This window comes from Grammomys surdaster, unplaced genomic scaffold (assembly GCF_004785775.1).
Source record: "Grammomys surdaster isolate TR1022 unplaced genomic scaffold, NIH_TR_1.0 125861, whole genome shotgun sequence".
Classification (NCBI taxonomy): Eukaryota; Metazoa; Chordata; class Mammalia; order Rodentia; family Muridae; genus Grammomys; species Grammomys surdaster.
Window position 1 is genome coordinate 421,297 of NW_021620687.1, and position 23,581 is coordinate 444,877.

A 23,581-nucleotide genomic window follows, 5' to 3' on the forward strand; every position below is an offset into this window, starting at 1 on the left:
GGGGTGGGGAGGGAATAGTAGAGTGAGCGAATGTGATTTGACAGAAGAGAGCAATACTGGGAGTTAAAGGTTTCTGTGGGGATGAGGGCAGGGGCAGAGGTGAGTTAGTGGAAACCACTCTCGTATGAAAAAGCCTCATGGAAATTTAACACTTTGTATGCTAATTAAAAATAATTTTAAAAAGGGTTTTGAATGAAGGGCTAATAGCAAAAAGAACTTTAAGAAGTTTAACACTAAGAACATTCCCAATCCCAGCCCTTGGGAAGCAGAGGCAGGAGGAGCCCAAGTGTGAAAACAGACTTGACAGCCTGGTGAGTTCAAAATCAGCCAGGATCACATAGCGAGTGAAACTTCTCAAAATCATCACCAACCTGACCAGGCTGGGTACATGGCTCAGTGGGTTTCCCTGAAGTGGAAACACTCTGTTGGGAAACAGCCACAGCTGACCTGCTGCATTGGAGTTGCTGTGAACCTTGAATTTGTAAAAGTCCAATTATCTGTTAAGCAAGATGAAGATTTACAAAGGATGCTAAATCTTGTCCATAGAGAGCTTCAATGTTTGAGGATTCTTTCCTCCTGAGTAATGATGGATTTCTTACCCCCTTTCAGCTTGCTAGAACAACCTACAGCTAAATTACTAAAGGATGATAACTCTCTTTTTGTATAAAATCTGTGAAGATTCTTCTTAAATGTTGAAACAGACTTAGCTTGGAGCCAGGTGTATAGTTTGGCGTTACAGATCTTACCTCGCAGCTCAAAGGCTCTGTGCTCCCGGCAGGATGGCTAGAACCTAGGCTGAGTTATTTCTGCTTGTTCTTCCTTAACCTGTTTTTTTTTTTTTTTTTTTTTTTTGGAGAATATATTTTTTTTTCTCGTCACTTGTACTACGCACAGGTATCCAGGACTGCTGGTTTTATAGTTTATTATTTTTCATGGGCATCGAGACTTGAACCCAGGGTCTCAACATGTTAAACTCATGCTGTCCAACTAAGCTTTTATGCTCAGTTCAACCCTAATACTGAAAACATGGACGTTGACACCTCTTCCCCACACTTCAGAGATGTACAGATGCAAAGTGTGTAACTGTGAATGGATGCGTGCACTTGTGTAAGCAAGCTCCGCGGTCAGGGGATAAGAGGAGGGTGTTGAGTGTCTTCCTCTACCACACTCCATCTAGTCCTTTCAAGTAGCCTCTCCCTGAACACAGGGTTGGAATTTTCTTGTCTAGGCCGAAAGCCAGCAAGCCTCACTGATTTTTCGGTCTCTACCTACCTTGAATCTGGGAAATTAAGAGTCTGAGATGCGCTGAGCAGTGGCTCACGCCTTTAATCCCAGCACTTGGGAGGCAGAGGCAGGCGGATTTCTGAGTTTGAGGCCAGCCTGGTCTACCGAGTGAGTTCCAGGACAGCCAGGGCTACACAAAGAAACCCTGTAAAAGTCTGAGATGCCTGGTTCGTTATGTGGGTGCTGGGATCTGAACTCTGGTACTTATGATTGCACAGCAAGCACTCTTAGCTACCACTCCAAGTGGCCAGTTCTCCAAGACTACGTATATTTCAAGAGACGGATTAAATGGAAAGAGGTATAAAAAGCAAGCCCTGTTTTGAGAACCCATTGTATCGTGGCACTGCACTTGTTCTTAAGGAGACTCTGGGAATGAAGCAGTGACAAGCATGATCTTTGAAGTGGGTAAGCAACATGTGTTTTGCAGCCTTGAGCTATGCAGGAGAAGCCAGTTTGTAGGGCTCAAGTAGCAGTAGGGTGGCGATGCTCAAGCTAAGTTAGGCTCAAGGCCGGAAGAGGATCGCCAGGTAGATTGTGGGCCATGCAAGCAATCTTGAGGGTTGGTGGAGATGTTTGACCTGGAGCCGCAGGAGGGGCGGGGCAAAGCGGGGTTGGGCTAGGGGGCGCGGCACAAAGGAGGAGCAAGGGTAGGGCGGGAGCTGGGGAGAGGTTAGGCTCTGGGGCGGGATGAGGGCGGAGCTAAGTGGGGCGGAGCCCAGGGAAAAGGACGAGGTTGATTGGGGAGGAGCTGGGGAGAGGGCGGAGCTGAGGGGGACGAGGGCGGGACTAAGGGGTCGGAACTCAGAGGGTGGAGCAGAGGGGAGGGGCCTAGGGCGGGGGCGGGGCCAAGGGGCGGGGCCGGACAGTTCCTGGCGGCAAGGCTGGTGCTCGCGCAGCTCTGGCGGATCCTGCCTGGCAGCTGCAGGACGCGCTCAGAGCTCGAGGCAAGGGCTCCTATCGCTTCCCGCGGCCATGGAGCGGCTGACGTTGCCTCCCGGCGGAGCGGAGGCGGTGGACGAATACCTGGAGTACCGGAGGTGAGGCCTTAGTTTTGCTCCGCGGGGCCGGCTCCCGTTGAGGGCTCGGTCTCTGGTCGGAGCACCTTGGTACAAAGTGGGACCCGGCGAGCGAGCGCACTAGCGCTCCAGGAGTCCGTTCCTGTGTTGTTAGAGAGGCCTGGATTAATTTCACATTTCATCTTCTGTAATTAAATTTGCTGACACACAGTTCTATTCTATAATGAATCTCTTCTGAGACCACTTGAGAGTCTCCCTTGCCAAAAGGGATGATTAACTACTTTTATAATGGATCCTTTTCTGTTTTTCTTAGTGACAATTGAAGAATTAAATATTGGGTCTATAAAAGTTAGTAGATGTCAGTTTGTACATTAATTCAGTAATGGATAAGGCGTGAACTGCCGAATACTTTCCCAAACCAAGGAAGATGGTTTTAGGACTTAGTTTCCGAGACTCCTCTCTGGAAGCAGGGGACACAGAAGCTTTCTCTTTTGGCCCGAGGACACACAAAGGCTTACACATCTGCCTCCAAGTTCCCAGCGCCCAGGAAAGGTTTCTTTTTGACAGTTGGGAAACTGGGAGAATAGGGGTTACAGACAACTTGGAGGGTTGTGTGTGCACAAATGAAAGGCCAGATGTGTAGAGCTTCCCCCCAGTTATTGGGGGTGGGGGGTGTCTAGGCAGTTGGGTTTCCCAGCATATTACCCCACTAATGTAGTTTTGGGTAATGCTTAGAACTTTCTGAAGATTCTGAACAGGAAACGTGAGGTGGAACGGCTCGATTGGTCTGGCTTAGTTAGATTTCTATTGCTCTATTTAAATGCTATGATCAAAAGCAGCTTGACGAGGAAAGGGTTTATTTCAGTTTATAGCTTGTAGTCCATTATCCAGGGAGGTCAAGTCATGCAGTGCCCCTGGAGGGTGCTGCTCATTGCTGCTCATGGCTTGCTCAGCCTGCTTGCTTATAGCATGGGAGACAGTGCCCAGGAGCGGCACCGCTCTCAGTGAGCTGGGCCCTCCCACATCAATCCGAGGTCCAACTACAGGCTTGCCCACGGGCCAGTCGTGTGTGTGTGTGTGTGTGTGTGTGTGTGTGTGTGTGTGTATGTGTGTTGGGGTCATTTTCTCAGTTGAGATTTTCTATTTGACTCTAGCTTGGGTCAAGTTGACATAAAACTGGCTTCCTTAGTTTTGCTCTCTGGCTTTTCCTGGGACTTGTCTCTTGTCTAGAAAATGCTAGGAACAGGCTCATGGAAAATTATTTTTGCAAGCATAAATATTATGGAACATGTCCCTTTAAGAGAGATTATCTTGTCCTTTACAGTCAACAAGATTTGAGAAACATGAGGAGTTGGCCTTCTAGATATAAAAGGGTTTTATGGGAAAGGCTTCCCAAAATGATCCCTATCAGAAGTAAACTTTCCTGTTGTCAGGGGCCAGGTCTGTAATTTCAGCCCCGAGGAAGTGTCTAGGAGGGTAGTAAGTTCAAGATCAGTCTAAACCAGGTGGTAAGAACCTGCTGAAAACCTAAGGGCTCGGCTCTAGCTCAGTGGCAGAGCCATCGCCTGGAAAGTGCAAGGCACTGGGTTCTGCAAACAAACACGTAAAAAATGCCAAGCAAAACGCGTTTCCAGTTTTTAATTTTTGGCTTGCCTTTGGTGAGGCACCTGGGAGGGAGTTTACAGTCTTTTTTCCTGTTTTGTTCTTTTGTTTGTTTTGTTTTTCAAGACAAGGTTTCTCTGTATAGCCTTGGCTGTCCTGGAACTCACTCTGTAGACCAGGCTTGCCTCAAAATCAGAAATCTGCCTGTCTCTGCCTCCCAAGTGCTGGGATTAAAGGCATGAGCCACCATTGCCCGGCTGAGTTTACAGTCTTTTTCCTCAAAAGACTGTATCAAAAAGACCCCATCAAAAGATGGGGTGCCTGGGGACTTACTAGAAAAGCAGGATCTCAGACTTAGCTGGACTCAGTAGCTCAGTTCAGCAGGTGAATAAGATGCTCTGGAAACAGTGGACTTACAATAAAGCTTGAGCTGTTTTGGTTTGGAATTTAGACACCAACACTTTCTTACTTAAAAGATTTGCATTTATCCTTCCCTTTTTCTGAATCTGCTGGTGTTCTTTGATGGCTATAATAAAACGTTATCTTAGAATAAGTGCATTAAAAAAAAAAACATTGTGTGTCCAGAGTAATTAAGCAAAGGAGAGAACCAGGAAGGGCAAGCATTAGGGGAGAGGAAGGGCTGGATTCAGATGACAGGCACAAGTAGGAAAGGGGATAGAAAGCTCTGTCGTGCATTCTTTTGTTTTCTTGGTGGATAAGTGCATAAACATAGACTAAATTGTTTAAGTGTGAAGTCCCGTGGGAAGCCCCACAGCTTCAGGACTCTAACTTTGCGGAAGTCCACTGAGATGTATAGACTTTGGGGCTGGGTCATCATAGTGTGTGACTTTTATTATATTTGTAGGGTTTTAAAAGTTTATTTAAAACAGCACGGGAGAAGATTTTACTGATTGAATAGGTTATTGGGTTTCTGTTTCCTACTACAACTAGCTATTTTAGAACAAGAAAAAAAGCATGTTATATACAAAAAAATCATAAGCGTTCTATAAACAACACTTTTCAGGAATTAAAGGGAGATAATTTCAAAGAGAACTTTCCTCTGTTTTGAATAATTTTTAAAATTTTTTTTTAAAAGTGTATTTTTCCTTCTCACAAAGCAAAATTTTCCCCATAGAAATAGTGCAGGCTGATTTTTTTTTTCCACAGAATTTTGGGATCTGAAATTAAACCTTGAAACATCTGATCACCCACTACATACTATGAGTTTGAGCTTGTGTAAATCAGAGCATGTTTTCAGAGATCACGTGACCTTCAGCTTCTGCCCATAGGTCAGAGATCGGATATGGCAAACAGTTATGCTGGCTTCTGCACTGATATATTTTTAGTTTTAGGTGCTGTTTTTAAAGAATGTAAACATACTTTTTTAGCAGAGTAAGCTCAAGATTTTTATTTTCTTGAGATGGGTTGGGTCTTGGTGTGTAGAGCAGGCTGGACTCCAACTTATCTTCCTGCCTCAGTGTTTTCAGATAGGATTGTGGGAGTCCAACCACCATATCTAGTTTAGGCTCTAGCTTTTAATGAGAAGTATGAATATTTGTTTCAGAATTAAAGGAGAAATTAAGATGAGTATGTGATAATTCTCTGCTGGCAAACCTTGGTAAGTGTATGGTTACTTTTCTCTTGCTGTGATAAGATACCATAGTCAAAAGAACTTCAAGAAGGAAGGATTTTATTTTGGCTTGGGGTAGAGCCTGTCCCAGCCAGGATGGTGTGGCCTGGCCTGGCGTGGTGGCAGGAGTCGGAAGATGGCTTATTGTACTTTGTCTGCACATAGGAAACTGAGAGAGACAGAGCAGGAAGTGGAGGAGCTATAGTCCCTCAAAGTTGGCCTTGAGCAATGGACTTCCTCCAGCAAGGCTGCACCTCCTAAAGGTTCCAAAACCTTACCAAACAGTGGTACCAAATGGGGACCAAGTGTTCAGATACAAGAACCTATGGGGGACATTTCTCAGTCAAACCACCACAATCAGTAAAGTATTTTAAAATTGTTACCTATAATCTTTCATATGGGAAAGGAGTGGAGAGAGGATTTCTTTCCTCAGGCATCGCTGGGACCATGGGTGAAGTACCTAAAATGAGAGAGAGATTGAGTAGGGAAAAGCTTACAGAGTCAAGTTTTATGTGGCATTGGAGTGAAAGAAAATAAACTTACAGGAAATCCTGTACCTTGAGGCTTAGGTTGGTTGAATGGTGGATAGCCAGGGAGCAATATGACCGAATGACAACAGAGTGTGACCGACTGGCAGTGGACTAGGGAACTTAGGAAGGCCTGCTTGTCTAGATTCTTCTCTGTGCTGTTCTATCTTCAGAAATAAGTATGTTTTTTTCTTTCCAGGTAGAGAGGGAGGCTCCTGGGATAGGGTAGGAGCTGCTGCAGGGAAGAATATTTGGGATCATGGGAATGGCATTCCTACTTTGGCCATTTGTTCAAGAAGTTGTTTGCGCATATTGAACTCCATAAGAAGCAAATACTTTATTGTTACTGTTTGTAATTTGGCGAAGTATTTGTATTAAAAGTCAAAATCCAAGTCGAAGCCACTTTTCAATTAACTATACAAAAATAATTTAATTTTTGGATTGGAAAATACTCAAGGACTAAGAGCAAGGCTTGTTGCTGTTGTTGTAGAATTGTTGGTGAGGACGATGGAGGGAAACTTTTTACTCCTGAAGAATATGAAGAATACAAGAAAAAAGTTTTACCCATGCGTTTACAGAACAGATTATTTGTGAGTTGGCGGTCACCAACAGGAATGGATTGCAAACTTGTTGGCCCAGAGACACTGTGTTTTTGTACACATAGGTAAGATACTGTATCATTTTTTTTTATTTTTTAAAAATTATACATATGTGTGTGTCTCTGGGTGGGGATGTGCAGGTGACTGCAGAAACCTCAGGCAGATCTGCCTGGAACTGGAGTTACACATGACTGTGAGCCACCTAAGATAGGCACAGGGACCCAGACTCTGCAAGAACAGTGTGTGCACTTAGCTTCTGAGCCGTCTCTCCAACCCACCTGATCATGGTTTTCTGATGGCTAGAAAATTAAAACTGTAGCAAAAACGTGACTTCCTCCTATAAATAACAGTGCGATGATTAAGAAACATTTGATGCTGCTATTTCCATAGTGCACTAGAACTGTGTTAGGGATTTTAAACATATAATAAACTTTCATACCCTGTTAAACTTATCACAGAGTCTGTCACCATGGGCAACTCTTGTGTTGCCATTGGTAACAGAGGACGATGTTTTTCCAGAGGTCTTTCAGTCTGGGGGCAGTAGCTTCTGCTGGTCCTAATATTAGATAGGTAGACACCTGGTGGTCACACGGATCCACTCTGGTCAGTCTACCCATCCACAGTAGACCCACATCTCCTCAGAGTTACAAACTACCCTTCACCTCCTCGGGGAGTACTGGATTTGTTTGTTCATTTCTTGGACAGAGTCCTGTTATCTATCTCAGGCTGGCCTGGAACTTGGTATATAATACCAACAAGCCTCAAATTCATGAGTCTCTGGTCTGGGTCCTGGTATGTATCTCCATACCTGGCCTCATACCTTGAAATTCACATTCTTTTGACGTCAGATTGTTGCGTTAAAAAACATTACCTAGAAAAGAGACCTGAGGGGCCAGTCATAACGTGTGTTGTTTGTACTGTTGTGCCTGTGCATTCCTTCCAATTTTTCTATCATCTCTCAGTTGTAAACATCAAAATGACCAAATTGCTTTGCAAAAAGTACAAGACAAAAGAACCACTGAACACAGTACCTATTTTTAGGGACCAGGTTTAACTTTTCAGCCTAAGGAATCCATTGAAGGGGAACCGCCTTGTTTCAACAGTAACTTCTGAGGCTGTTTCTGAGAGATTCTTTGTCTAGTTGCTGTTTACAGAGTTGCAGTTTGCCAGAAGGTGTTAGGCAGTTGCTAGGATGAGTAATGTGTATAGACTGCCTGTCAACTTACCTAGAAACCCTGACTAAAAACACCAGGGAGGAACGGAGGGTGACGGCTACGTGTTCATATCTGTCAAAACTGAAGAGCTTGGGCAAACTTGTGGTAGTCTTATAATCTGTGCCTGCGAACATTTAATGTCAGTTTCTGTGTGGAATTTGTGCAGCCTGAAAATGATCCTCAAGATTCAACCCGACTACAATGAAGACATTCATTGTAGTAGTATTCATTACTTAATAAAATTCCTATCCAACGTGTATCTTTCTGTTTATAAAAAATGGAGAATATTCAGAATGGTAGTCAGACACTGACCACCCAGGGCCTGTTAGTGCTCTTCATTTTATCTGTGTAATTTTCTCTTTGTATTGTTCATTTAGTTGTGTATTCTGTGGGCGTATAAAATATGACACTGTTTTTTCATGACTGGGTCACAGAAAATGTGTATGTACGTGACCATCAGTTATCTCAAGGCAGGTTTTTATGATTGCTCTGTGTTTCAGCTAGTCCAGTGGTGTTCACTGTCATTCTTGAAGCCATGGGCGAGTCTCAGGAGTCCGCCAGGCAGAAAGGCAGGTTACACGGATGGGGATTCCAATTTCTGTCCCTCCCTGGGCTTTAACCAATGCAACTTCTAAATATCTTATATTATAGTATTGTGATTCTGTGAAGGTTCTTATCTAAAGAGAGGGCTTCACTGCTAAAAAGATGTGAAGGCAGCTCTCCAGTAATGGATTCTAGTGCATTTAATAATACCACCTTTACGTCAAACCCTAATCTGTATGCAGAATTATTTTTTTAAGACTGTATTTTCCAAAATGGATCCTGAGGTTAAAGGATGGAAGTTTTAGAGTTTCTTGAGATAAGTAAATTTCATTAAAATGATATTAAACTCATTTCAGTTTTAGATACCAAAGCGTAAAAATAAATTTAAATGATGGACTTTCATGAAGACCGTTCTTTGTAAAAATCTTGCATTTACTTATCTGTTCGTTCATTATTTATTTACTCATGTGTGAGTGCATGCGTGGAGGTCAGTGGGTCCGGGGATCAAACTCAGGACATCGGGCGTGGCAGCAAGTGCCTTTATCCACTGAGACATCTCACAGGCCCTCTTCAGCTTTCTCGGTGTGCTAGGGTACTCACTGCCTTATACACAGTAGGCAAGGGATCCACCACTAAGCTGTATCATTTTATACAGTTTTATCAAGTGTGTGTGTATGAGATAGATAGATAGATAGATAGATAGATAGATAGATAGATAGATAGATAGATGGATGACACAGGCCTGCCATGACACTGTGGATATGCACAGGACAACTTAAGGGTAGTGGTTCACTTCTCCCACCATGTAGGTTTTAGGAATCAAAATAAGGTCATCAGATTTTGTGGCAAACCTGTTCACAGACTTGCCACTTCCCTCTCACCTTAATATTTTGACAGGGTCTTGCTGAATAGCTCAGGCTGGCCTCAAACTCACAATCCTCCTGCCTTTACTTTCTGAATGCTGAAATCAGACCTGTATACCACTACACCTGACTTAGAGAAACCTGTTATAAAGAGCTGTGTTGTATGGCTGGTTGTGTTTTAGCAGTGGAACAAACACGATGCCTTAGGTTTGATTTCCAGCACAGTCCCCATAAGAGGAACATTTTCTTCCACTGAGGATATGCATCCCAGACTAAGAACTTCAGGGACAAGGATTTTAAGGGATTTATATTTCTTTATACAGTTGTAAAACTTTGTAAATAGCCAAAAAATTAAAATCTGAAAAAGTGAAGGCTCCTGACAAAAGCTGAAAAGGTTTGCTTTTACCATATTAATATAAATAAATAACAAGAGATGAAACCAGAGTCAAAATAATTATGTATGCATCTAATAGACACCAAACTGTAGCATTTGACAGTATCCAAATGTGTTTATGTTTCTGTTTTTTAAAGGTATAAACAGCACAAAACTGACTTTGAGACGATTCCACAGCAGCGTCCCATTGATCTGCCTTGCCGAGTGAGTGGTTGCCGGTGCAAGGCTTACCACTATGTCCCTCTGAACGGTACCCAGCCTATTCGGTGCAGATGCAAACACTTTGCTGACCAGCACAGCGCTGCCCCTGGCTTCACATGCAATGCCTGTAAGTTCTATTCTTATACGAAGTCGCAGAGAGTTTTAAGTTCTTCATTAAATACTTAATGGATTTTATGACAGTTTACTTAGTTACAAAGTCAGTATTTAGCTACAAAGCAAAATTCAATGGGTGGATACTCAGTTCCTGGAATGTTTAAAGTTCAGTGTCACAGAATTTAAATAATTTAAGCAATAGGAGTAGATTTTAAAGAATTACTGGACAAGACACTATTATTATTATTATTATTAATTATTATTGTTATTTTCATTTTGGCTTTTGGAGACAGGGTTCCTTTCTGTTGCCCTGGCTGTCCTGGGACTCCCTCTGTAAACAAGGCTGGCTTTGATCTCACAGAGATCCACCTAGTCCTGACTTCTAAGTTGTTGGATTAAAGGCATGAGCCACCACTGCCCAGCTCAAAAGTTGTTTTTTGTTGTTTTTCAAATTTATTTTAATTTAATTTTATGCCTATAGGTATTTTGTCTATGTGTATGTCTTTGTACCACATGTGTACTTGGTATATGTGCAGACCAGAAGAGGGTATCAGATCCCCTGGAACTGGGGTTATAGATGGTTGTGAGCTGCCATGTGGGTGCTGGGTTCTCTGTAGAAGAGCAATTAGTGCTCTTAACCACTGACCCATCTCTCCAGTTCTGATGAAAAGTTTTTAATAACGGGCTGGAGCAATGGCTCAGCAGTAAAGAACAATTATTCTTATAGAGGACCTGGGTTCAGTCCCAGCACCCACGTAATGCCTTACAACCATTCGTAGGACAGACATTGTACACATTCATACGTTTAGGCACTCGCCCATACACACAAAAATAAAATAAATAAATCTATAAAAATAATAAAAATGTTTTTAATGAGAGCTTCATTAACCTGGCTCCTTTTTGCTGTGGTAGTTGATGTTGGGTGGGCATTGTTCCCAAGATCTCATGAATGCTAGGCAAGCCCACTGAGCTACACCACCAGTCCTAAAGGAATACTTTACAGACTTAAAAAAAAAAAAACAAAGGATTTTATAAGTTAAAAATAATGCAACAACCTGACAAACAGTTCAGATTTTCTGACTGTGGGTGCTCAGTAAATTCCAATGTAGTAGTTCCAAATCCATAAACACATCTGAAGCACTTCTTACTCAAGCAGTTTGGTTAAAGGGAACTCAACCTGAGAAACAGTTTACTGACAATAGCGGAGTCACTGTGTTTCATCTGACAAGCATGGAATTAGTTGTATAAAACTTAGGGGCTTTGGTTCTTATCCACAGGTATAAGTGATCTGAGCAGGTAAAGATTTTGAATTATATATTCTGGTCTCCATTCCAATATGTCTGCTTCAAAATCAGGTCTATGCACAGGTGCATGCCTGCATGTGTGTATGACCTTGGTGCTGGCAAAGGCTAGAAGATGGCATCAGATCCCCTGAAATTGGAGTTAGAAACAGTTGTGAGCTACTCTATGGGCGTTGAGGACTGAACTCAGGTCTTCTGCAAGAACAGTATAGGCTTTCAACCTACTGAGTCATCTCCTCAGCCTTTATTTATTTGTTTGTTTATTTATTCTTTTAGAGTCAGGCTTTTGCTATGTATACAGGCCTGGCCTGAGGGCTGTGATCCTCCTGTCTCAGCCACCAAAGTTCTTGGCTTACAGTAGTTCACCGCAGTGCTCAGCTTTTAGGTAGCGTTTGAGGAGAGAGTCTCTGTTTTCTGTCACTCCAGTTTTTAAGGCAGTGTCTTTTGGGCCCAGTTGGTTGTTGAAACCTTCCCCTCACACCCCCTTTACCTCTTCAGCATCTGTAAGAATAGCAGTGGCTGGAGAGAAAGAATGCAGGGTCAGAGGACCTACCCTTAGCTGGCTCTGGCTAAGATAAATGTCCCACGGTGGGCAGGTTAGCGTTGTTAACAGTTTGCCCTTTGTGTCTTGATTCAGGCTCCAAGTGTTCCGGGTTCCACAGCTGCTTCACTTGTGCCTGTGGCCAGCCGGCATATGCCCACGACACAGTGGTGGAAACAAGGCAAGAAAGGCTGGCTCAGGGAAAACCAGTAGGACAGGATGTGCCCTACGCTGCAATGGGAGGTCTAACTGGTTTCAGCTCACTGGCAGAAGGCTACATGCGCTTAGATGACAGCGGCATTGGTGAGTGAGGAAGTGCGAGCTTGGCAAAGAGGTGCACCAGCAGGAACAACATCTTACACTGACGTAGCATTTCAGAGTCATTTTCTTTCAGAAAAGTTTCCCTTACTCGGTTTTTATTTTAAAAACTTTGTTGCACTATACAACATATTGTTATAGAAAACTGACAAAACCCAAGAGAAAAGATTATTCTGTGGCAAAATTTAACCTGAGTCCCCCATCCCTGTTGGTGGGAGGAGCTTAAGGACACCTGTCTGCTGCAACTGAGTTACTTGTTACTTTATTGTGTGCAGCTTGCTATTGTAATGCTTTCTCTCCCCTTCCCCACCGTCTTTCCTTTTCCTTCTCTTTTCCATCTTTTCTCACTGACCTATATCAAGTCCTTAAACTGCTATATGTACTAATACTTTTATTTACTTTGCAGATATTTTCTCCGATATGCCGTTAACCGTTTTATTTGAACACTAAAAGTGTTATTTTGTTCTTATTTATGTGTCTGTGTTTCTGTGTGTGTCTGTGTGTTAGCGTGCCTGTGGGGCAGGAGAGGGCTTCAGGTCCCTGGTGCTGCAGTTACAGGCAGTTGTGAGGCACCTGGCACGGGACCTGGGAACAGAGCTTGGTCCCTGGAAGAGCCGTAGGCACTCTCTATCAGGACTGTCCCCCTAGCTCCTGATGTTGATGTTGTTTAAAAAGTTTGTAACTAGGTTTTGTGATTCCACTTTTTATACTTTGTTTTATAAATGTATTTTTCTGTCTTCATTTTATCTTAATAAATAATTTCTTCTTTTTCATGAAGTTAAGATTTACTTTTGTGAACATGTGAGATACTGTAAGTTTTTGTTCAAATTGATGCTGGTTAAACAACTACCATTTTTTTTTCTCAAATAATAGGAGACACTGTCATATTCTATCATACTTGTTATTTGTTTGCCAGTAGCACACATACTTAATTTCTTATTGTGTCACGGTATGCTTTGATATTTAACACACTTCCTGTTTGTGTTCATCCGTCAAAATTATGATACTTTAACATATTTTTTTTTACATAATTATATAACTAGTTTGTTAAATCACATAAGCAAATTCTTCTATTCTTCTGTAGATTGAATGTACATGACTTTTTGTTTTTATTTTTTGAGACAGGGTTTCTCTGTGTACCATTGACTGTCCTGGAACTCACTCTGTAGACCAGGCTGGCTTCAAACTCACAGAAACCATTTGCCTCTGCCTCCAGAGTGCTGGGATTAAAGGCACTGCCACCACCGCCACCTCCTGCTGTACATGATTTTCTTAGCTTGGGTAACAGCTTCAGAAAACCTAAACATAAGTGCCGAGGTGATGACGATGGTTGGAACTTTCTAGTGCTCAGAGTTGTTCCAACCGCTTTACGTGACCTTATGTGTTCCTGATAGCAAGTCTGTGACTTACACCGTCATTTCTGTTTTACAAATGAGGAGTTAAGACATTACACAGGTTGCTCCTGCCCAGTGGTTCTCAAGCTATGGGTTACAACCTCACTAGAGTTGTATATCAGATATCCTGCATATTGGAAATTTCCATTACCATTCATAGCAGCTAGCAAAATTACAGTTATCAAGTAGCAATGAAATAATTTTATTGTTGGGAGTCACCACAACATGAGGAACTGTATTAAGGGTCACGCATTAGGGAAGTTGAGAACTAGTGCTCTTGTTCATCAGCTAGTTGGACTGGGTGCAACCCAGAGATTGCTCTAGACTCTGTGGTCTGCCTCATTCTTGTCTGTTTCTCTATAGCCACCATATTGTTTTCATATTGCAAGCACAGAGTAAATAAGTGAATTCACATAATTTTACTACCTCAGAATATTCTTGACCTATTTTTAAAGTTTTTCAGAAATTTGGCCTAATTTTTTTTTATTATAAAAACATTGCAACATTTTACTTAATAGCACATTAGCTATGCAGATTAATATAGAGAGAACTGATAATTTATATTTTGTCTTCATTTATTTGTGCTTTTTCTGTGCAGACAAGTGGAATTTTGAAATTCTTTTTCTTTTTTAAAGACTTATTTATTTATTTCATGTATATGAGTACACTGTCGCTGTCTTCAGACACACCAGAAGAGGGCATCGGATCCCATTACAGATAAGGTTGTGAGCCACCATGTGGTTTCTGGGTATTGAACTCAGGACCTCTAGATGAGCAGCCAGTGCTCTTAACTGCTGAGCCATCTCTCCCATACAATTCTTATTGTTTCTATTTAATCTTTAAATTTTTTTAAAAAGACATTTATTTATTGTGCGGTTATGTGTGTGATATATTTACCTCCTTTTTACACAGATCTTCCTCATCCTTTCAGTGGTTTTAGGACCATTCTGAGTGATAATGGTGAACTCCCATCTTGGCCTTTCTAATGTTTGTCCCTCAAGTTGCTTCAGTGTACAGAAAGAAACTTTTCATCTTGCCCATCTCTCTCTGTTTTTTTACTTTTCTATTGCTGTGATAAAACACCATTCCCTGGGCAACTTCTAAAAGAAAGTGTTTAATCTGGGCTTGCGTTTGCCATTGGTTGGAGTCCCTGATTGGGAATGAAGGCATGGCTGTAAGAATACCTGAGAGCTCACATCTGGAGCCACAACTAGGAGGCAGAGAACTCGCTGGGGATGGTGTGGGCTTTTGAAACCTCAAAGCCCAACTCCAGTGCTAAACTTCCCCCAACAAGTCCACACCTCCTAATCCTTCCCAAAAAGTTCTATCCGGTGGGGGGGGGCAAGTATTCAGATATATGAGTCTATGGGCTACTCTTATTCATGCCAGCAAAAACCATGAGGAAGTGGGGTGGTAAGCAAAGGTAAGTGAGGAGAAGAGATCCAGAATTTTCTGTCCTGCTGAAAGAGAACCCAGTGGGGGTGGGGCTTAGGCTCTGAGCCATGTAGGGTTCTAGATAGTGGTGCTCTATGCCTGGGACTTGATTTCTGTGTGATATAGAAGCAGTCCACACAGCTCCCAGGAGGGTATGGGAGACAGTTGAGCCCTGAGACGATGGGTCTGCTATGCTGTCTATCATAGTGGGGCTCAGGTGACCTTAGAGTACAGCTAAGGTAGATCCCCAGCACTGGAAGATCCAGTGCGAAGTGACAAACCTTGGTGGAATCCGGATTTTCGGTGAGACCAAGTGGGAGACCACCAGGCCCTATCCATGTAGAGACCAAACTACAAAAGAGGCCAGCCCTTAACACTGGAGATCCAAGCAGCAATCAAGGAGAGGATTACAGGTGATAGTCCATTCCTGAGGGAGGCTGTTGAAGTAAAGGTTTAAAATCGGCCACTGGTCAAGCCAACTGTCTAAGCTGTGGAGGCTCTGCCTAGCTCAGCTGCCATGTTTCTCGGCCAGAGGCCACATGTGTGCCACAGCTAGAAATGGCCAGAAAGAGACACTAGCCCTGCCACCCACAAGATGCCAGCGTGGGAGACGGCTCTACCAATCTTCCACGCTGTCTCCAAAAGGCTGGGCATTGCCCAGACCATCCTGCCATCCGCTGGGGCCCAGTAGAAAGATGAGACTCTAATGCTTAAAGATTAATCAAAGGCTTCTATATTTGGTAATGATCAGTAACAAGATGTCCACACAATCAGAGGTGTAACCCAATACCCAATCTAGATATACCAACTACCTTTGACTGCTACAGACACGTAAATATCTGCCTCCATCTCCTCTCTCTCTCTCTCTCTCTCTCTCTCTCTCTCTCTCTCCTCTCCTCCTCTCCTCTCCTCTCCTCTCCTCTCCTGTCCTCTCCTCTCCTCTCCTCTCCTCTCCTCTCCTCTCCTCTCCTCTCCTAGCTCCTCCTCTTCCTTTTCCTCCCCTCCTCCTTACTCCTCCTCTTCCTCTTCCTCTCCTAACTTCCCCCACATTAGCTCCTCCTACAGGAGGCCATGGCAGGAAGCTAGTCAGAAACTGAAGCAGAGATGGAAGAACTCTGCTTACTGGAAGCTTCCCATAGCTTGCTCTACCTCATACAACCCAGGACCTCTAGCGGGGAAGTTGCATGCCTGTAATTCCAGCACTGGGGAGGCAGAGATAGGGGATCTACATAGTGAGTTTCAGGACAGCCAGGACGACATTTCGAGACCCTGTCTAACAAAACAAAACGACAAAACAAAACAAACACTCTGAATAACAACTAAAGAGGACCTCGTGCCCAGAGGTGATGTCACCCGCAGTGTGCTGGGCTCTCCCGCATCAATCATTTCTTTTTCTAAAGATAAATTAATTAATTAATTTTAATTTGGTGTATGTGTACGCTGTATGCATACAGGTGCCTTTGGCGTCCACAAAAGGGTATTAGATCCCCTGGAGGTGGTGTTACAGACATTTATGAACTGCCTGTTATGGGTTCTGGGAATTGAACTCTGGGAGAGCAATGCTCTTAAGCACTGAACCATCTCTCTGGCCCCACCAACCATTTCTAGTTAGGGAAGTACCCTACAGACACGCCCGCAGGACAGTCTGACCCAGGCAGAGCCTCAGCCGAGGTTCCCTTTTCTCAGATGACTCTAGTTGGTATCCCGTTGACAGACCCTGAGGTGCTCACTGGTTTTCTAGTAAGGGGTAGGTAAGAAGTTCAGCTCACCTTCTACTGAATGTTTTGTTGTAGTGTTTCATGACTATATTAGGGCCTGGTACTTCTTCCTGACATAGTTACATTACTAGCTAATACTTTTCCTCCTGGAATGTTTCTGAGAAATACAAAAATTCTTTTTTGTTTGTTTGTTTTTGTTTTTTGAGACAGGGTTTCTCTGTGTAGCCCTGGCTGTCCTGAAACTCACTCCGTAGACCAGGCTGGCCTTGAACTCAGAAATCCTCCTGCCTCTGCCTCCCAAGTGCTGGGATTAAAGGCATGCGCCACCACTGCCCAGCATAAAAATTCTTTTTTGATGTGTTTTTTTTTTACCCCCTTTGGATGAAAGATAAAATTTTAAAATAAAATTTCCTTGGGATGGAGAGATGGCTGGGTGGTTGAGAGCACTTGTTGCTTTTGCCAAGTACCTGGGTTTGAGTCCCAGAACCCATGTGACAGCTCATAAGTTTCTGCAACTCCACTTCCAGAAGATCCAACACTGGGCGCCAGCACATGCATGATACACAGACATATGCAGGCAAAACACCTATACACAGAAAATAAAAATAATTTAAAATAAAGCCTTCTGTTGACCTGTTTCCTGATTTATGTTTGGTGCTTTGTTTTTTTTGAGTTGGGACCACAGTGTGCTCTTCAGATCCATGTCATGTCTCATTTCCCGAGGGTGTAAGATTATAGGCCTGTGCTACTTTGGCCAGCTAAGAATGAAGGTTGTTTTTAAAAAAAATTCTGCTGATATTCTGATTTACTTCACAGTACAAATGATGAGTTGCTTGTATCTTTATAAACAGATACTTGATTTCCATTCTCCACATTTCCTGTTTCCAGGTGCACCCTCGGTTGACATTTTGGACTCTCCGGTTTCGGCCATGGACCATCCATTCCTAAGAGCCATGCACACGCCATCTACTTCTTCTCCACAACCACTAGCAGGTGGTAACGAAGGTAAAAAGTTGTTTTTGGTGATGTAACAGGATAGAGCTTTGATGTGCTTCCTAGGCTACAGACCGGAGTAAAGACTTCCCCAGAGTCCAGGGTCGTGAACCAGAGAGCTTTTATTGGGGTTGCCAACAGGAACATGGGCGAGGAGCAGGGATAACTCAACCGTCGCTGCCTTAGCAGAAAGGCCCCAACTCAGTGAAGAGCTGCCTCCGGGAGCTCCCCATGCAGCTTGCAGGCAGTGTCACAGGCTGGCTGGGACCGCTTCCCAGGGATTGGCTGTCCCTTCTTCCTGAGCAACTCTTCACTCCTTTTTTTTTTTTTTTTTTTTTTTTTCCCTGCTGCTGGGTTGGAGCCCTCTAAAGATCTGAATTCTTGTTTTCTCCCTACTGGTGACCTTCTGTTTACTCCGTATTTTCCTCTGAGGCGGTAGGCCTCCCCTTCCCTCCTCCAGGCAATGTTTCAATTTAGAGGGAATGTTGCGATTGGCTGCCAGGCTATCCCAAACCAGGACTCTGGGTTTTGTAGTAGACCCGGTCTTAAAATGTAAAGTGAAGAGTGGTGGAGGAAGACACCTGACATTAACCTCTGGCCCTCTCCCTCTCCCCTACCCCTCCTCTTCCCTTCCCCCTCCCCCTCTTTCCAGTTCTGGAACTTTCCAAAGCAGTTAGTATCATTTCTGTGGCTGCCAATAGAAAGCCTCAATAGTGCACAAAGCTATGCATCATCTCTAGTTACAGCCTAAAAATAGTTGGAAAATTGTGTATTTGTGTGTGTGTGTGTTGGGGGTGGGTGTGCATGTGGAAGTCAGAGGACTACTGCTCTGTGTGTGTGTGTGTGTGTGTGTCTCAGGGTTGGGGGTTGGTAGGTGTGCATGTGTGGAGGTCAGAGGACTGCTTACTCTGTGTGTGTGTGTGTGTGTCAGGGTTGGGGGTTGGTAGGTGTGTGTGTGTGTAGGTCAGAGGACTGCTTGCTCTGTGTGTGTGTGTGTCAGGGTTGGGGGTTGGTAGGTGTGCATGTGTGGAGGTCAGAGGACCGCCTAATGAAGTTGGTGCTTTCCTTCCAACATGTGTGTCCTGGGGATGAACTCAGCTTGTTAGGTTGGTGGCAAGCACTTTACCTACCAAGTCTTCTGTCGTCTTTCTCTTCTACTTTTCTAGACAGTGTTTTAGTCTGTAGCCTAGGCTAGTCTGGAACTCGCTATATAGGTACCTCAGGCTGGCCTCCAGTTTTAACTCTTCCTGCTGGAAGCCCTCAGTGACTTGGATTGGGTGTGAGCTCTGTGTCTGGCTCTGGGCTACTCACGTGGCATAGCCGTGTGGTGTTATTAATAGGAGCCAGTTGAATATTTGGAGAATGTTTGCCACTGGAAGTTACTTTTGTTTTGTGATGAGATTCTTGCCAATAAAGAGTTCAGACCATTTAGTCTATTTCTGGTTTGGATAATAAACTGTTATGACTTGGGATAAAGGAATTCTGTCTCCTCTTCCATCTCCTTTAGGGGGACATGTAATGTCATAAATACATGACTGAGATGTTTTTTCTCATGTTAGTAGGTCCAAGTACTCAGCTATCTTCCTTAAGGAAACCTGAAGAGGATGATATGGCTTACTTTGAAAGACAATACCAGGAAAGGGTAAGTGTTTGCAGAAAGCTACTTGTATAATAAGGCTTTACCTGAAATACAGACACCACAGAAAGATTAGTGCTTGTATGTGGAACATCATTGAAAGTAATCCGTAAAGGCCTAACTCACAGATGGTGTTAGGCTTTGAAGCTTCCTTAAAACAATTCACATAGAAAAAGGAGTAATTCGTAAATAGGACGAGTATACCAGCTGATTCATATTGATTAAATAGATAAATAAAATTAGCGTCAACCGTCTGCATACTTGTAAATTTGGGTATCTTGAATTTTTTATACATGGCTTAAAACAATTAAAATATGTAAGTGTCAGGGGTGAGGCTACGGGGAGGCCGGTTGATGTGTGCAGGGCTGCATAGGAGGAATACCCTCTAATATTCTGTAGCTCACCAGGGTGGTCATGGTTCGCAGCAGCTGCAGAATGGCTAGGGGAGAGGCCTTGAATGGCAAGAGAGAAGAGAAGGAGAGCGAGGGAGAGAAACGCTTGCTGCATGGGTCTCCAATGTTAAGGGCTGGCCTCATTTGTAATTTGGCCTCTTTGTGGATAGGACGGACCTGCTCGTCTCCCACATGGTCTCATTGCAAATCTGGATCCTACCAGCTCCAAGGCCTGTCACTTCCCCCATAGGAACAGATAAAGAAGTACTTGGTAGGTGTTTGAAGCAGTAGACACGCCAACTACCTTGATGGACGTGATAACATTTCGTGTGGGTGTTGAGCCGCACTGCACACAGCAAGGTTCTCCATCTTCCTGTCGTCCTTCCATGGTGCCTTGCTAAGTAAGCTCCCATGTAACTGAGGAGGTGGAAGTACGATATTAAATAAATTCTCCACGCAAGAGCAGAGGCAGTATACCAAAAAACAAGATTATCTTAGCTTCCCCCAGGAGGAATTTTAAAGTCTACTGGGAGGGTCCTGAAGTCGGGAGGGGAGCATCCTGGACACAGTTTAGACCAGAGAGAAATGGTGGAACGTTTTACAGTGATGGAAACTGTCTCTATCTGTGTTGTAATCACTTACCATATAAGTGATTGTGTAAGTCTAAATTTAATAGAATTAAAAATGAAAAAAAATGTCCCATAGTTACACTAGCTGAGGGAGGCTGAGGTGCTCAATATTCACACGTGTCTAGTAGCTCTTACTTGGACAGCAAAGATAGAAATCCTTTCCACCATTGCAATCAATTCTTTTGGAGAACTTGGTCTTAAGGATATCTCTGTTTGGGTGGTTTTAACAAAGTACCATAAACAATAGAAAGTTACTATATTTTTGAGGCCAGGGAGTCTTAAGTCAGGGTGCTTGCAGATTTGATGTCCCTTGAGTACTGCCTTCTGGTCCACAGTTAGTGCCTTCTTTCTGTGTGGCAGCGAATGAGGGAAGGCAGCAAATGAAGGAAGAAGGCAGCAAATGAGGGAAGAAGGCAATGAATGAGGGAAGGCAGCTCTCTGGCATCTTTTTCATAGACAACAACTGCATTCTTGACAGTTATCTACTATTGGCATTTTATACGTGTGCTTTTTGTTGTTGGTGGTGGTGTGTTGGTGTGTGTGTATGTTTCTAAGTTTGGATTCTATGCCTGACAGTGGGTGCCAAATTTTAGTGTTATTTTTATAAAGTGTGTTGCACTTTTCCTCTAGATTCTAAATAATAATTGAGACTGGGCTATTATAAGTAGGTAACAATCTTTAAGGGCTCAACAACTGAGCAGTATTATTTTATTTTAATCTTCTAAACGAATCTGGCTACTTCTCAGTCAAAATCCCCACAATACTTGCATTTTAGTACTGATCTAGCTCTCTGGGCTCCAGGTTTTTTCTCATGGCTTTTTTTTTTTTTTTTGGACTCTTTCCTTGTGGAGAATCTCTCCCCTCCTTCTTCCTCCCTCTCCTATCATCCTCTCTTCCTCCTCTTTTAGCTAGGAGGAAGTCCAGCCGTATTCTCTCCCTTGCTCAGTCATTGGCTGATCTGCTAGCTTTATTGACCAATCAGCGTATAGCTGGGGAACAATGTTTACACAACATTGAGACAGGAGATTTTTATACTAAGGATTACAACCAGATATGGAGGCACAGAAACCAGCATTTGACTAATACAAGAATAATCTTTACACAGTTGCCTACAGTTGTTCCCATAATCGGCCTACCACTGAAAGTTCACATCCCCTCGTATCATCGGTAATTGAGTTTCAGAGTGTGAGTTTGGCAGGGACACAGACACTTGGAAGTCATAGCAAAGGGAAAGGCAGAGCCAAAGGACCTTAGAGAAGAGTTGGAGTTAAAAGGCTGTTTTTGTAGCATGTTAGGGGCAGGACTTATAATCCAGTCAGTCTTCATTCTCGGAACACATGCTTACAGGTTCATTTTAGGTTTTCTGGGTTCTGAAGCTCCTCCTGTCCCTCCCCATGGGCCTGGATAGTGTTGGATGTTTGAAAGCATGTCAGTGGTATTTGTTTGCTGGCAGATAGTGAGTGGAGTTCTTAGTTATGAATGCTTCACGTTACTTATTGTAAGTAAACCTACACTAATGAATTTATGAGTTGCAGTTTATAACTTTCTAACCCAATGGTTAATTATTTTCTGAGTCAGTTTTTAAACTCTCTGCATTGTGGTTAATGGAATATAAAACTAAGAAGACAACACTGAAATGCTCTCCCTTGTGTAAGCAAAAAGTCTTTACAACTTACTTTTAATAAAGGTTCAACCTCTCCTCTAGCCCACCACCCAACAGAAGAGAAAAGTTATTAGGATATGGGGGAAGTGGATCTGTTCAGCAATAGTTCTTTGGAGGCGAGCTCGATCTTCTTGGGCAGCAGTTCAGTCCTGCAGCAAACACCAAATATGACTCAGCAGTTGCAGACCGGTTTTCTAGGCAGGCAGACACCAGGCATGAACCAGCAGCTGCAGTCCAGTCCTTTTAGCAAGCAGACACCAGGCAGCTGTAGTTCAATCCTGAAGAAGCTGCCAGGTTTCATTTGAGAATTTCGGAGTGTATATAATGTATTTGGATCATATTTATCCCTGCCCCATCTCCCCATGGTTTCTTTTTTTGTTTTTGTTTTTCGAGACAGGGTTTCTCTGTATAGCTCTGGCTGGTCTCGAACTCTGAAATCCGCCTGCCTCTGCCTCCCAAGTGCTGGGTTAAAGGCGTGCGCCACCACTGCCCGGCTCTGTGGTTTCTTGATATTACTTCTGTCATCTAAGCTTAGAGGCCCCATTTCTACTTTGGGGCTCTTTATTTTTTGTTCATCTCCTTGAAAGTTTGAGACACTGACGTTGTACCTGGAAATGGTCCTAAGGGATGGTGACGAAGAAATAGTGCGCTGTGTTATTGGGAGTCCCTACTGTCATGCAAAGGCTCATGTGTCTCGAAATTAGACAGCTGTTGCTGGGGCTTCTGATTCTGAGTCCTAGGAACTGAGCCTTATGGGTGTTGGTGTTCCAGAGGATCCTGCTGAATTAGGTGTATTCTGTAGCTGCATGGAATGAGCAGAGGCTGGACGTATGTTAGGATTTTAAGCATTTAGGAATACATCAGGGACAGTTCAAGTTCATTTCTACCCAGGGCAATATGCATTTATATATTCTTTCATCAAACCTCCCCTGAGAAGCTAAAGCCAGTCATTTCAAGACATTCAGGTGTTCCTCATTTGTGGTCAGATTTTGGATTTAGTGTTTAGCAGTTAATGACTCTTGTGGTCATGTTTAATAAGGCATGGCTAACAAGGGATGCTCAATCTTTATTTAGGATAATTAAAAATTTCATCAATAAATGCTTTAAATTTACAGATAAAAATGGAGAGGGCCGCGAAGCAGAAAGGAAAAGCCCCAGCGCTGCCAAGCACGAAGCCTTCCTGAAGTCTGTTGGACAGACCGAGCCACCATCCAGATGCATCTTCTATTTATTTAAGTTTATTTTCTCTCAATCTGTGTACATTCTTATCGTGTGAATATGTCTTTTTGAATTTTGCTTAGCTTATTGAAACAAGTGAAATGAATTGTTTATGGTCAGAATTCACGACTTAAGCACTTTATATACCTTTTTAAGATAGTCTGTTGGGTAGCCCAGACTGGCTTTGAAGTCACAGTACTCCTGCCTCAGGATACATATACCTTCTCTCTCTCCTAGCAAGTTTTATATGTTATTTTCATGTACAGTAAATATTTTTAGTTTATTGTAATTTAACTTTTCTAGTTTACCTAAAAGATTAAAGATATTATTAAAGGTTTTTAAACAAATAGCTAGGGT

General features: G+C 43.1%; 1 protein-coding gene across 5 annotated transcripts; it reads left to right on the forward strand.

Moving 5' to 3' along the window:
• The first annotated feature begins 2,256 nt into the window (after positions 1-2,256).
• Fam221a (family with sequence similarity 221 member A) lies at positions 2,257-23,190 on the forward strand. 5 transcript variants are annotated; one of them, XM_028790086.1, is made up of 7 exons: positions 2,257-2,321; positions 6,550-6,723; positions 9,810-10,000; positions 11,926-12,132; positions 17,582-17,698; positions 19,246-19,328; positions 23,122-23,190. In XM_028790086.1, the coding sequence occupies exons 1-7, from the start codon at positions 2,257-2,259 to the stop codon at positions 23,188-23,190; spliced, it is 906 nt and encodes a 301-aa protein (XP_028645919.1). The 5 variants fall into 5 exon arrangements, with proteins under 5 accessions (XP_028645919.1, XP_028645920.1, XP_028645921.1 ...); XM_028790087.1 differs by having other exon boundaries at positions 17,582-17,689; XM_028790088.1 differs by lacking the exon at positions 17,582-17,698.
• The last annotated feature ends 391 nt before the right edge of the window (positions 23,191-23,581 follow it).